Source organism: Phoenix dactylifera, chromosome 5, assembly GCF_051530095.1.
Source record: "Phoenix dactylifera cultivar Ajwa chromosome 5, Ajwa_hap1_PhDact_Kaust_v1.1, whole genome shotgun sequence".
NCBI classification, from domain to species: Eukaryota; Viridiplantae; Streptophyta; class Magnoliopsida; order Arecales; family Arecaceae; genus Phoenix; species Phoenix dactylifera.
Window position 1 is genome coordinate 34,484,042 of NC_143194.1, and position 15,247 is coordinate 34,499,288.

The following is a 15,247-nucleotide window of genomic DNA, read 5'->3' on the forward strand; positions in this document are numbered from 1 at the left end:
TGTTGGGATGGAGGAGGGAGGAGGGCATAATATGTATAATAAATATAACTATCTAAATTGAAATGATGAAAAATCTAGTCTTATTACTTTGTCACATTGAAGAAAATATTTTACCATATATTATATGAATTTTTTATGTGTATTTTAGTGATATTGAATAAAAGTTACTCTTTATAAGCTTACAAGACTATACTTTTAAATATCAGTCGATCCTAGAATTCTGAAGTCTGATTAAATCCACAATTCAACAAAGTAATTAGAAGGTATTTATTAGAAAGAAGGAATAACAAGAATAAATAGTTAAATCTTATCTCCATCCTAATTCAGGATTATCAAACAAAGATATGTTAGAAAGAAGGAATATGACTCTTTAATTGCTTGGCTTTCCCAAAATTCATAATTGCTTGGCTTTCCCAAAATTCATCTCCACTTGTGAAATGCTAGTGTACTCTCCTGTCAATGCTTAAATTCAATTTAGATAAAAAAAAAAAATCTTACATTAAAAGTCATTAATTCAAAATATTTGTAGCTGATTTGGCAATTAGATCCATTAATTTAAGGGTGGTAAGTTATACTGCAAGATTTGCCCAAGATTTTTTAGCTTCCCTGCTCTTTCCCCTGATTTTTACATGTTTCACCCCTTGCCCATGTATATTATATTAAAACTAAGCAAGAAATTTATTTTTGTATTACAATTATAACTTTGATAAGAAAAACAATATGAACTAATGTATAATCGATACTCCTTGCTAGCATTACTTAGACAATGTAACTACTTGTTAGAATAAATATCCTACTTCCAAAGCAAGGTTTTCATCTTGGATCTTGGTTAGTATTGGCATTAAGAAATTATTTTGAAAAAGAAAAGAAAAAATTAAAGTCGTAATTACTTGCATCCCTTGCATGGGCATGGGCTAGTACATGTGTTTCAGACAATAACAAGCTTATAACCTACGTGATGCCTGGGGTACAACTTTTTTAATCCTCGAGTCCAAACCATCCGATTGAGTATACAAGAAAAGATAACACTCACCCTATGTGAACATACTACCCTATTCTTAATCCTTTATCTAATATGGACGAGTCGATTCCTTGAATGGCTATGTCAATGCCTTGAATGGCTATGTCTAGTCGATTGCCACTCCTAGCCTCCTATAAAAAATTTTATGCTAACTACAATCCATCATTAGATCATTTTCTACATAATCCTTAGGAAACTCGATTGCTATTTTTTACTCATGCGCAACAAAACTGATGTAGATATAAATAACAAAAAAACTACATATGTTTTTTCTTTTTTTTTTTAAGGCGGATGGATCGTATCTGACAAATACGGATACATCTAATAAAATCGAAAAACAAAATACTAGAAGTGCCAGAGGCAACTCCCCATCTTCAGCCCATAGGGTACTACCAGAGTGACTGGCTACATAAGCAGTCACCCAGTCCGCAGCCCCATTAGCTTCACGGAAAACATGCTTGGCCTGGAAGGCCCCTCCAGCCCCCACCATTGTCCAGATATCTCGGAGCAAAGGATGGACGCAACCATTACCTCTTAGGCTTCCACGGACCCAACTGATAATCGTGGCCGAATCCCCTTCCAGGATAATGGAACTGGCCCGTAAAACATACCGGGCATGACAAAGGCCCGCCCAAGCGGCCCTCAGCTCTGCTTCCGGAACCGATATGTCGAAGAGTTGACTGCCTCCTGCAGCCACGACCTTGGCCGACAGGTCCCCAATAACAAAATTCGCGCCGCCTTTCATACCTCCGTTCCAGACAGACTCATCAAAGTTGACTTTAAGGAAATTCGGAGGAGGGGACTCTCAGGTGAAAAATACCATACGGGATGCTGTCGAAGCAGAATGAGAACCCTAGACGTCCTTAGCTATCAAGGTCTCTTCGACAGATAAGATGTGACTGAGCTCTGTCGCCTGCACATGGGCACTCTCCACCATAAGTCGGTAAAAACTACATATATTAGCTATTAGGTTTTTTAGGTTATTTTTGGAGAATATATCAGTAATGAAATTCATTAATACCTGACATTGACATGTATTCGGATGGTGACCGGAGAATTCTGTACAAGTAGAACACCCCCTCCCTCCTTGTCCCTCTCCTTCTCACTCTCACTCTCACTCTCTTCCCCTACTCTGATGAATTGAGATGGTGGATGAGATTTAGTATGTTCTCCATACACCACGGTCGTGGGACCATTTCATTCCTTTTAAAAAAGAAATGTGAGTGAAAAATGATTCTTCAAGTTGTGGAAACATGCTCGTGAAATCCTGTGCAAAAATTCTGAAATCCACCGGCCATATGATTTTTATCCCGGACATGACCAATGACGATCGAGGGGTATATTTCTAGGTATTTTACTATGCACCATGTCGACGTTGCCCAACTTTCTCTTAGAAGAATATATGGAGGTATGGCTAGAAAGGAGCAGGTACGAAGCTAAAATTAGTGAACTGGCTAGAAGTCAGGAATATAACATATGTGGAAGGTATACCTTTTTTTTTTTTTTGAGGAATGTGGAAAGTATACTTTCTTTCTTTATTCCTCGTCATCTCCTTGAGAGATTCCTTTTCGTCTAATCCTATACTTTTTTCCCTTATTTCTCTTGTTGTTTTCTTTAAAAATTTTTTTTGGTACAACGGCTTACATGCAATCAAAGAACAAAAGACTACATAAAGGCTTAGGCAATGATGTGTGGTTTGCCCAAATAAAACCTCCAAAGTGGTGAGCTACAAAGGAGGCAACCCGTCTATGGCACCGTTTACCTTCCTGTATATATATGTAGCCTGATGAGAGCCGCACTCTTTCAGAAGTCTGCGAATGTCGTGGAGCAGTAGCCTCCCCCAGCAGCGTATCCCCAATTCCGAATTCACTTGATCACCATGGCCGAGTCCCCTTCGAGGAGGATGCGATCCGCGCCCAGCACTAGCCTCACATAGATAATACCCTTCTATGTAGCTCTAAGCTCAGCGCAAACAATAGACGTGTCGAAGATCTACCGACCCCCCACCGCCATCAGTTTGGTGTCGTGGTCTTTGATAACGAATCTCACACCTCCGCAGTTCTCTCCCTCGCCCACACTATCGTCAAAGTTCACCTTGAGAAAGCCAGGAGGTGGGGGCACCTAGGAAACAAGCACAATTTTGAACGCTGCAAGAGCAGAATGAGAGCCCTAGATTTTTCTAACCAACCCAACAAGCGATGTCTCAGTAATACCGAGAATCTTCGTTGCATGCAGTAAAGCACTATCCGCCACCACACCTCAGATGAGAGCTACCATCTTCGAAGACCTGGGCATTCCTATCCAACCAACAGTGGTAGGCCAGGTAGGCAGTATGTGTCCCCCCCTTCTCAAGCCCGAGCTCCCACACCGAGGTCCCCAGGAAGCACAAGGAGTCCTCAATGGACGTCCACTCCTGCCGCGGGTCGAGGTGGGCCAAGGCACACCTCCAAATTTGACTGACCCACGGACACTCGATGAGAACATGGTAGATAGACTCCTCCACATCCGTGTAGACTGCACAGACTAAAGGGATCCTCACTCCCCGCCGCACCAATACACTTCTAGTAAGCAAACACCCCAAAGCCACCTTTCAGAGGAACAGGGCTACACGGGGATGGATGTGCATCCTCCAAATCCATCCTCCATTAATTTGCCAAGCCAGAGGCCTTCCGACCATCACAGATAAGTTCCAGGCTTGCACCACAGACCTCCTGATCATACTCCAAACTCTCATATCCATTGTCTCTCCTACGGGGATCTGCAAAGACGGGACCCGCTCAGCGAGCTGCAAAGATAGGACCGTGATGGGGGCTCACGGTCCAAAGCCCTGCACCAAGCCCCTTAGCCTTGCTCCTTAGCATGCGCCCTTGAAGAAGCCGTTGATTATAGACCGATTGTAGGTAACGCCGGTAGAACAACTTAATATAAAGATCAACAATAAAACTAAACTGAATTTTATTCCACTCTAATTGAAGAACAAACAAGAATAATCATAAGCAAACAAAAGAAATCTAGCAAAGGATCGAGAGAATTTCTTCCTAGCCCAATCTAGTGAAGATTGATATATCAACCACTAGCCCAAGTCCTAGAATACAAGATCTAAGAACCAAAATCGGCACAATACTGCCAAGCCTTTCGGTCGACTCCTTCACAAGAGAACTAAAATCAACTCAAATCTGGGATGCCCACAATGGCTCCCTACAACCCCTTTTATAGACTCAAAACCCTAGGACTTCTAGTTACAATGAAAGACCAAGATAAACTTGAATTCCTAAACAAAAGGCTAAGATAAACATGAAAAAAAACCTCCCCATAGATCCTTGTTGATGTAGCCGTGTGCAAGGCTTCTCCACCCTTGATTTGTATGAGATCAACGGCTTGGAGGAGTCCTAGAATACCTCCAAGTCTTCCTCTCGCGTCTGCATAGGACGCGCATCCCGAATGCACGGGATGCGTGTCCCGGTTGATCGGGTCGTGCGACCTGGCTGGAAGAGTCCCAATCCGGGTGGGACTGGGCTGGGCGCGGGTGCCCGCCAGTTGCCTGTGCGCATGGGCGTGCGCGGTCCGCCGGGCACACACGGCCCTGCGCGCGCGGGTGTGTGTGGGCACGCAGGCCGCCCGCCTGCAGCCCGCGCGTGTGTGGGCACGCAGGCCGCCCGCCTGCAGCCCGCGCGTGTGTGGGCATGCTGCTGGGCGGGTGCGCTGGTGTTGCACCCGCCTTGGCAGTGCCATGCGCGCGGTCCTATGTGCGCGGCTATCCGTGCGGCTTGATCCTCTCGGTCGAGCGCCTGTTGGGTTGGGGAGGTCTGGCGTGCGGGCTGATCGCACGCGATGCTGATGTCGTCGATGATCCTCTTGGTCGGCTAAGGGTCAGCCGGCCACAAGGCACATCAATTGGCACTTTGGCCTCCGATTGGCGCATGGTCCTCTCACGGCTTGGCGTCCTGGCGGCGCCGCTTGCGGAGGTCCTTGACATAAATCTCGGGCTCGTACCACAGACCTTCCGGTCATACTCCAGACTCTCCTGTCCACTATCTCTCCTACAGGGATCTGCAAAGATAGGATCCGCTCAGCGAGCTACTCCCCAAACATCCGCCTAACGAGGGTCTCATGCCACCTCTGCTCTCCTGGAGCAAACAAATCACAGACTCTTATGTCCCACCTCTACTTTTCTTTCATTGCCCAGTTTCTACTACTCCCAGCTACAAAGTGTGCTTTGGTTAACTTATTTGAAAAAGTCTCAAATTGTGACCCCCAGCATGTCATGCATGCAACCAATCTTTCATGGACTGATGCAAATTAACCAAGAAAGCAAACACCATTGCACTAAACTTGAGTCCATGCTCTTGTTTCTTAAGTACCTTACTCCGGATGTGGTAAGTTAGATATATATTCCTTTCAGAGGCTTCATTTTTCTTTTCTTACTTTTTTATTTTTACTTTTTTTTGAAAAAAAAAGCAGTCATGTCTATGAATTGAAACTGTTTTAGAATATGTAAAGCTTTCCGCGAAATTACCCTACGCTCGTGAACCTTTCTATGTTTTCTTTTTGGTCATATATGCAATTGAACTAGAATTGTATTAACACACTCTTGTGAATTGCGCTCATTTGGAGACGAGAAGGCCCCGGTTGATCATATTGCAGCATTTAGTGCCACTACTGGTTTGCACCAAGGAGAAAAAAATAAGAGGTGTTCCGAATTAAATACGAAACTAGTTTGCCTCGGATTTGCACTGTACTATATAATTTAAAATGGATATAGATTTGATTATCCAAGATAACGCGGGAGGACAATGAAAGCCATCACTAATTAAATAGGTTTACATATGGTAGTGCATATAATTCTGTACGCCTCTGCATGCATGCATGCATACATCTACTCTCTCCCTCAACTTTACAATGTTAGTAATAAATTATAACATGCTAAGATTTAGAATCACAAATAATACCGTATTCAAGTTTAAGAGATATACCTGCGGAAGACATATTGAATACGTTCCTCAATCACCTGGAATAATAGCGGCTGGATCTTCCCTTCCTTGCTCCTCACAAAAGATAGCCGTCAATGGGGCAAGCTATCAACCATATGGAGAGGAGAGGGGGACCTAGCCTATATATAGGAAACATAGAGGAGCCTTCCCATTAAAGGCTCCAAAACCCTAATTGGGTTTCCTGGCCTACATACCAAAAGTACCACAATAAATAGGACTCAATCCTATACATCCAAGGTGCACCAAAGCCCATAAAACAAAATGATCACACATCATATTGGGCTTAATCATAGTACCATTCTGAGCCATACGTCTAACCCATTTTATAAAACAAAAATACGCAATCAGTGTAAGCCCATATTTTGAAATTATTCTAACATTCTCCCACTTGGGCGAACACGGATTGTCATATTAATTTAAAAACTTTGTTTTGAAAACGACTCTCGGGTTAGACTACAAAAGTGGCCACACATATAGCTCAAATGATAATCACCTTGGATACATGATCCGGTCCAACAAGAACATCAACATTGAACATGGAAGTCGTTACACCATTTAATCGATGTAAGACCACTCCACAGCTACAAATGCTAACATCCTTATCGACATGGATCCCCATCCTCCAACCAATGTGGTAGTATGTAGTATGAACTTAGCACCAAAATGTGATCAAAGGTGTGCTAATTCATATTGGTCCTCATAAATGCTTCAAAAGAAGCCACATGTCTCAAAAGAGACTCACATCATGTCTTTATGCATTATATCTCGAGATCAAAATGATATCATAATAAAAGACATATGTGCAATGCATGCTCAAACATAATTATAATTTCTGTGCACAAAATACAGAATTATAAATAGGAAGATAAATTTTTTTTTTTTTTTTATAATTGGAAGAGGCTGTACCCGAAGCATATGGGTTGCCTACATACCCTGTAAAAAGGATCAAGCCAAAATATAGTTCTCTTACATAAATAACTCCCACTAACCAAAAACATCAAAGGTTTCCACAATGCCCATATTAGCAATATGTGTCTTAAAGACTTTCGTTGCGAGTCCCTTAGTTAATGGATCTGCAATCATTGCTTTTGTATTTATATGCTCTATTTTTTTTTGTCTGCCCTTCTTTAACTTTATCTTTGACCACCAAGTACTTGATGTCTATATGCTTAGAGCCACCAGAACTCTTGTTATTCTTTGAAAAGAATACCGCTACACTATTATCACAATAGATGGTAATTGGTCTCGAGATGGAATCAACAACTTTTCGTCCTGAAATAAAATTTCTCAACCAAATGGCTTGGACTGTAGCTCCATAACATGCCACAAATTCAGCCTGCATGTTAGAAGAAGCCACTAGAGTTTGCTTAATACCTTTCCCAAAAATAGCACCACTAGTCATTATAAAAATATAACCTGAAGTTGACTTCAGATTATCTTGACATCCTACAAAATCAAAATCTGAGTAGCCTACCACCTCAAGATGATCTGTACGCTGAAAGGTAAGCATATAACCTTCAGTCGTTTTCAATAATCTCAAAACTTTCTTAGTTGCTTTCTAATGCTCTTGTCCTGGATTCGATTAAAATCTACAAAAGACACTCACTGCATAGGCTATGTCTGCTCTAGTGCAAACTTGAGCATACATCAGGCTCCCTACAGCTCTTGCATAGAGTATGTTCTTCAAAGATTCTCTTTCAAGTTTATTTCTTGGACACTGGGCTTTGCTGAACTTATCCCCTTTTACTATAGGTACATCACCAGGTGCACAGTTTTGCATATTGAACCTCTCTAGGATGCGTCGTATGTATATCTTTTGCGAAAGTCCCAACAAGCCATGATCTCTATCACGATGTATCTCAATTTATAGTACAAAAGAAGCTTCCCCAAGATCTTTCTTTTCAAAATTAGCAATGATATTTTCCTTGTCTCATGAAGTAACCCTAAGTCACTACTAGCAAGTAAAATATCATCCACATACAAAACGAGAAAAAATGAATTTTCTCCCACTGATCTTGAGATAAATGCATTGGTCCACTGTATTTTCAATAAAACCAAAAGAAGTCACAACTTCATCAAATTTCAAATATCATTGTCGGAATGTTTGCTTGAGCCCATATATAGATTTGTTCAACTTACACACCAAATTTTCCTTTTAAGTCTAACTTGAATTTGTAAACCTATTTGCAACCTATGGTGTTAACATGTGGTAGAAGCCCAACAAGTTTCCAAACTCTATTTCTCTTCATAGAAAATATTTCATCTTCTATGGCATTCAGCTATTTATTTGAGTCAGGTCTTGTTAATGCTTCTTTAAAAGGGACGGAATTAATGTTACGCCCAATATTAAAATCACTCGCTAGTAAATAGAAAATATAGTCATTAGGCAGGGCAGACATTCTTTCTTTTTTTTTTTTTGTGGTCTCCTAACCTGTGGTTCAAAAAACTAACTCAACCACTGTTTGAGGAGGAACGTGAGGCTCTTCTTGATGCTTACGTTCTTCATGAACTGTGGCAATCAGCTGAAAAATAACTCTTTCTTGTACAACGAAAATTGAAACCACAACTTGACTCGGTTCTGTAAAAGTTTTCTTTAATACAGAACTCCCACTAGTACCAAGTACAAGAAAGAAATTTCTCCATAATGAACTCAATAATTTTGGTGCCATGATTAGGACTATAGAACTTATAGCCCTTTGATCTATAAATTCTGGTGTAGATTTGGGGTCTAATTTCTTTTCAGTAGGATTATAAATCTTAACCTCAACTGGGCAGCCCCAAACTCTAAAATGGGCTAAATTGGGTTCACGTCATGTCTACAATTCAAAAGAAGTTTTCTCAACATCTTTACTAGGAACATTTTTCAGAATGTATACGATAGATTTCAATGCTTCACCCCATAAGAATTCTGACAAATTTGTTTTACTAATCATACTGCTAACCTTATCCTTCAGAGTCCGATCATGCCTTTCAGAAACACCATTTTGCTCAGGTGTTCCTGGCATTGTGTATTGAGGGACTATCCCACTTTGCTGTAAAAATCTTGCAAAATCACCCATGTTCTGACCAGACTCGTCATACTTACCATAGTATTCACCACCACGGTCAGATCTCACAACTTTGATACTTTTCCCACATTGTTTTTCAACTTCCATTTTAAATATCTTGAATTTCTCAAGAGCGAGAGATTTATCATTACTCAAGTAAACATAACTATAATGCGGGAAATCATCAATGAAGGTTATGAAATATTTGTTCCCACATATAGTAGAAAGTAACGGTCCACTAATATCGATGTGAATAAGATCCAAAAGAACCATCGCTCCTAGTGGATCTCTTCCTTATAGTTTTAGTCAGCTTTTTCCTAATACAATCTACGTAAGTGTAAATATCTGAAAAATTCAGAGAGGGCAGAATGTCAGCTTTCATCAATCTTTCCATTCGCTCCTTTGAAATGTGGCATAAATGCTTATGCCACAACACAGAAAATGGATGTTTATTGATGGCTTAAAATATGTCAGTTGCATCAAAACCAACAGAGGCTCGATGACCAAATCTTTTGTTCCAAGCAATTGGGGAAATTGCATTTTGCCTTTAATAGTAGGTATAGTACATGCCTTATTGCAGGTGACTATATCATGAAATTGGACCATAAAACGACCATGCTAGCAGGTTCATATTGAATGTCATGGTTGCCAAAGGAGATAGGGCATGCCAATAAACTGTAGTAGGACTTGTGGAGTCTACCACATATTTAGGACATATCAATTAGCTGTAGTAGTCCTCATGGAGTCTGCCATGATTTCAGGACATATTAAAGATGTTGGATGAATCTCGACAAAAATGTTGAGATGAGTTGACCTTTGTATTGGTTATGAAAAGGTCACATATTACTTTCTCTAATGTTTCGATTCCTTAAAAATTAATTTCAAGTTTGAACCAACTTAGGGGCTTTATTGTTTCAGTAAAAGGCTTGACCAAGATGGGGAGTCTGGAGCAAGTCTTCTTTCTTCAGAATATTTTCTATTCTTTTCCCTTTTCTGCACCCAACCAGCCTAAATCTGCTTCAAGTTCTACATGCATATAACCTCAACTATCAGAAGTAGCCACCAGCTTGAATAAGGGTTTCTGGTCCGACTTAGCTCAGATTTGATTATACTAGCTCGGTCTGCTCTTAAAGCAGCCCCTTATAGTCCCTTTCCGATGCTCAAATCAATCTCTTAATTGTCTACAAACATGCTGTCTCAATACTCAGCTCTTAATTGTCTACTAACCGTGACCAGTCTACTACTAAGTGCAGATTTTTGATTAGCAAGTTGGTCTGTTGCTCACATCACTCCATCCATTGCTGCTAAGTATGGATCTGTGATCAGCGGGCGATTTGTTGTCCATATCAGTTCAACTGTTGTTTGATTCCAGAAACCCATCATCATTTATTTATTTATTTATTTTTTTTTTTTTTTTATCTTGAAAACCCTCATTAACTTCTGCCTAGAAAAGCCTAATGCTTATCGACACATTCTTAATTCCCCAATAAAACCTAGTAGATGAGCTTGGGATCTATCTGTTTGCCTACATAAAACTTAAACCATTACTTGACTATCAAAATTGAACCGAAGCCTAGCTCATGACTTGAGAGGATCTGCAGATTAGTGAAGAGGTGCTGAAATTACTAGTGCATTAGAGAGGTCGTAGCTCGGTGCTGCTCCTCTAAAGCAAAATCTAAACCCAAGAAAACTCAGTGCTATTTCTATGCCTCGTTTCCATCTCACATATTATTTCCAGTCAAGGTTTCAACGACAGACATTTGGCTTGATAGGGAACAGGCATTCAAAAAAAAAAAAAAAAAAAAAAAAAAAAAAAAAAAAAAAAAAAAAAAAGCGGAAACAACATATTTTATTTAATATCATCCAAAAGTGATGCATGCAATCAATGGATGATAACATATCTATCTAATCAACTTGGGCTATTAATTAGATAGTCCGTAATCAAACTTGAAAAACATATAAGTCTAATTACGGTAAGAGCCTTGGTGCATCATTGTAAAGTCACCTTTGGGCTAACAATACAACACGCTATAAGGTCCTCTTAAGACATATCATGAAGCCAATTAACAAAATCACATCAGCTGTCAAAAACACCATCACCTTTGGGCAGAAGAATGATTCTAGGCTAATGTAATCCCATTAATCACTTCATGTCATTTTTCCAAATCATTATACACAATAACACCTTCGGGCAAGATATTGCATTCAATGATCTGGCAAAATGCAATGCTACCTTTTTTTTTTTTTTTTTTTTTTTTTTTTGAGAAAATCAGATAAATATCAGTGAGTGTGCCACTTTGGCGGCTACCACCCACTTCAATTTCAAAATATTCTCAAATAGGAAAATAAGGATAGTCTTTATGCCCAACAATTTCAATCACAAAATGATAGTTATGTGACAAAATCATAACCATTAAACATGCTACAAAAATAATCAAAAACAACATATGTGATTGATTAAACAAAAAATGTTAATTACAAAAGACATATATGGCAGCAAGAGATGTCCAAAATTTAATAATTTATTAATTTAACACCTCAATAATTAATATGCATGAGGGCCTTGATTCAGCTTATTCAATATTTAAATAATAATTAAATAGGTTACTAACTCTTAGCCCCAGGTCTAAAAACCCATTATGGTCCATTAAATAAAATTGGGTTGGTTATATAAAAGAGCCCAACCTGCAACCATGGACCCATTCAGGTTGGGCTTAGTAGGCCCAAGCCCAATCAAAGGGCAAAAACCCTAAAACCCTTTTTTTTTTTTTTTTTTTTTTTTTTTTTTTTTTGGCCTATCTTCTTCCTGGCCGCCGCTGTTCCCTTGTTTGGGAAGCAGCCCGTGGCTGCTACCCATGGCTGCCCCATGGTGGCAGCCCGCGGCTGCCACCCATGGCTGCCACCCACGCCTGCCACTGCGAGCGGCCGGCGAGGCTCCCCGGGCCGCTGCGCGGCCGGCTGTGGGGTAGCCGGGAGAAGGCCCCCGAAGCCGCGAGGCCCCTCGGCCTGCGGCCGGCCGTGGGGTGGCCGAAAGAAAGCCCCCCGACGCCGAGAGGCCCCCACGGCCTGCGGCCGGCCGTGGGGTGGCTTGGGACGCGCCCCCGGCTTCACAGCCGCGGGACCATGCCGTCCGCCTCCCGGGGACGCCGGACGCGAGTCCAGGGAGGCCTTGCCTCCCCTTCATCCCCTTTTTTTTTTTTTTTTTTTGAGAACATCTTCCATGGAAGATGAACAGTGAAGCTTACGGGAAGGAAAAAGGAAAAAGATGAACAGTGAACCTTTTCCCTTTTTTTTTTTTTTTTTTTTCCTTTTTTTTTTTTTAATCCGAAAATTATATTCAATCATATTTCATTCAAATCATTATTAAAATCAAACCAGATACTTGATTATCAATGGAAGATCCATTTATGCAGAAGATCCATTCAGCAATGCATAAAATCCATAAATCCAGATAAAATAATAATTGTATACGAAGGATTCTAATCCTAGCATGGAGGCTCTGATACCAATTGTTAGTAATAAATTATAACATGCTAAGATTTAGAATCACAAATAATACCGTATTCAAGTTTAAGAGATATACCTGCGGAAGACATATTGAATACGTTCCTCAATCACCTGGAATAATAGCGGCTGGATCTTCCCTTCCTTGCTCCTCACAAAAGATAGCCGTCAATGGGGCAAGCTATCAACCATATGGAGAGGAGAGGGGGACCTAGCCTATATATAGGAAACATAGAGGAGCCTTCCCATTAAAGGCTCCAAAACCCTAATTGGGTTTCCTGGCCTACATACCAAAAGTACCACAATAAATAGGACTCAATCCTATACATCCAAGGTGCACCAAAGCCCATAAAACAAAATGATCACACATCATATTGGGCTTAATCATAGTACCATTCTGAGCCATACGTCTAACCCATTTTATAAAACAAAAATACGCAATCAGTGTAAGCCCATATTTTGAAATTATTCTAACATACAACTCAAACTGAAAATGCATGCAACACCGTAAGTTTTTCTTTCACAAAAAAAAAACGAAGAAGAAGAAGAAGAAGATCGAACATTCATCAAAACACCTGAAAGTTTGGAAGTGACCTCGATTAGTCTCATTGACAAGGACCTTAATTGGACATGGAGGAAGGGAGGTCTAAGAAGTACGAAAAACCTCTGCTGCCTCCTAACCGCAGGTTAGTGAGGCTCGACAGTAGTTCTCACTTCATAAGAAGGGAAAAGAAAATGAGTTGCCGGCCGCAGGACCTCTACTTTTTATTAACATGAGACAAAAGGGCGAGAATCTGACGACTGGACAGACTTCTATATTAACACCACTCATCTCCTCCGCTTCCCCATGCTCTCTCCTCCGTCCTCATCCTCTTCCCAAATCCCAAGGCTATATTGCAATGTCCGGGGATCCTTTGGTTTTGGGTCACGTAGTGGGGGATGTGCTGGACCCGTTCGTCAAGTCCGTGTCCCTGAAAATATTCTACAACAACAGGCAGGTGCTGAACGGCGCCGAGCTAAAACCCTCTGCCGTCGTTAACAAACCCAGGGTCGAGGTTGGAGGAGACGAGCTCCGGGTATTTTACACGCTTGTAAGTTCTTACCATGCGTCCATCCTACCTAAATGTTTCATATATAGACACCATGTTATTTCTCTCTCGCTTGCTTGCTCGCTCTCTCATGATTCTTTTTGTTGTCGTTGCTGATGCTGTTGTTGTGTTGGAACTTCTTCGTTGCAAGATAATGGTGGATCCAGATGCCCCAAATCCAAGCAATCCGACGTCAAGAGAGCACTTGCACTGGTGAGCTCCGACCGTTTACATGCTGGCTGATGAGCCGCCCAAACTGTTCTTACTTTGAACGTAAAATTACGTGGGGAAGCCCAACGGCTATGCACACGCGTGCAGTATTCTCTGGTACTATAACTAATCTGAGCTGATGGTTTTATAGGATGGTTACGGACATCCCCGGGACAACTGATTCCACTTTCGGTGAGTACGTACGGCTCTTTGGTTTTTTTTGGGCTAAGGACGTATCTTTGGTTTTAAAGAAAGTAGGGCTGCGAACGAGTTTTTCTTTTATGACTCCGGAAAAACCACCGAGACTACGCTAAAATATATGATGCTCGAGTGATGCTCATACATGGTGTGTTTGGGTGGTAGCTTCTTCCCTATCGCCTAACACGGCTCGAGATCAGTTTTTAATCTACGGTACCCCTTTGCCTTTGCTTTCAGTTTCATTTTCTGTTCCTGTACTCGAAAATCCGAGAAGAAACATGAACTAGGCGCCGGGAGAAAATAAAATAATCTATTTTATGATATATTATTTGATAAAGGATCTAATTTAATTGATATATTTTATTTATTCTTGAAATCAATTAAAATGTTGATTTAGGCTTGAACCATGTTTGAGCTCAAACTATAAAGAAAGATTCAATCAAGCAACTGATTTCAACTCAACTTGGGATTACCGTGCCAGATGAAAAGGCTCAGGTTCGGCTCACTTGGAGATTAAGAATGAAGTAGTGGTAAGCTAATCGAGTTTAATTTCCAGGTTAAAAAATAATTCCAAAACCAAGCTCAGTTTTGTTGCTCCCTTAATGAGCTAGCACTAGCAGAACCCAATTCCAACCCAGCCACGTCCGCTCAAATTAGCATTAGAACTTGGTGCCAAACCCGCGCCCAGAATTCACATCTAGATAAGGCTAAAGCAACCTAGACCAAACACCAATCTCGATCTTTGTCGACCATAGAGCTGCCGATGAATTGTTGCTAAATTGACTCTGTGTTTCGATTTTATCAGGCCGGGAGCTCATAGGTTATGAAAGCCCAAGACCGGTGTCAGGGATCCACCGGATTGTGTTCGTTCTATTCCAACAGTTAGGCAGAGAAAGTGTGTTTGCTCCCGCGACGCGGCAAAACTTCAACACCAGGAGCTTTGCAGGGGAACACTATCTGGGGCCACCGGTTGCTGCTGTCTACTATAATTGCCAGAGGGAATCTGGCTCCGGCGGTAGAAGATTCAGATGAGAATAATGATGTCATGGAGCCATGTTATAGATTAGTTAACTAAAAATCCTGCCGTCTATGTATTGGATGCAACCTATCAAGCAAACATCAAATAAATATCCCGAGCTAGTGTATCTGGCTGCTTATTTAAGCGTCAAGGCCCAAACAGAACCTGGA

The 15,247-nt window shown here is 41.1% G+C and overlaps 1 protein-coding gene across 1 annotated transcript; it reads left to right on the top strand.

Annotated features, from left to right (window-relative positions):
* The first annotated feature begins 13,403 nt into the window (after positions 1-13,403).
* LOC103708701 (protein VERNALIZATION 3-like) lies at positions 13,404-15,231 on the top strand. Its single transcript, XM_008793761.5, has 4 exons — positions 13,404-13,654; positions 13,803-13,864; positions 14,013-14,053; positions 14,865-15,231. Exons 1-4 carry the CDS (start codon positions 13,463-13,465, stop codon positions 15,089-15,091), a joined length of 522 nt encoding a protein of 173 aa, XP_008791983.1. The 5' UTR covers positions 13,404-13,462; the 3' UTR covers positions 15,092-15,231.
* The last annotated feature ends 16 nt before the right edge of the window (positions 15,232-15,247 follow it).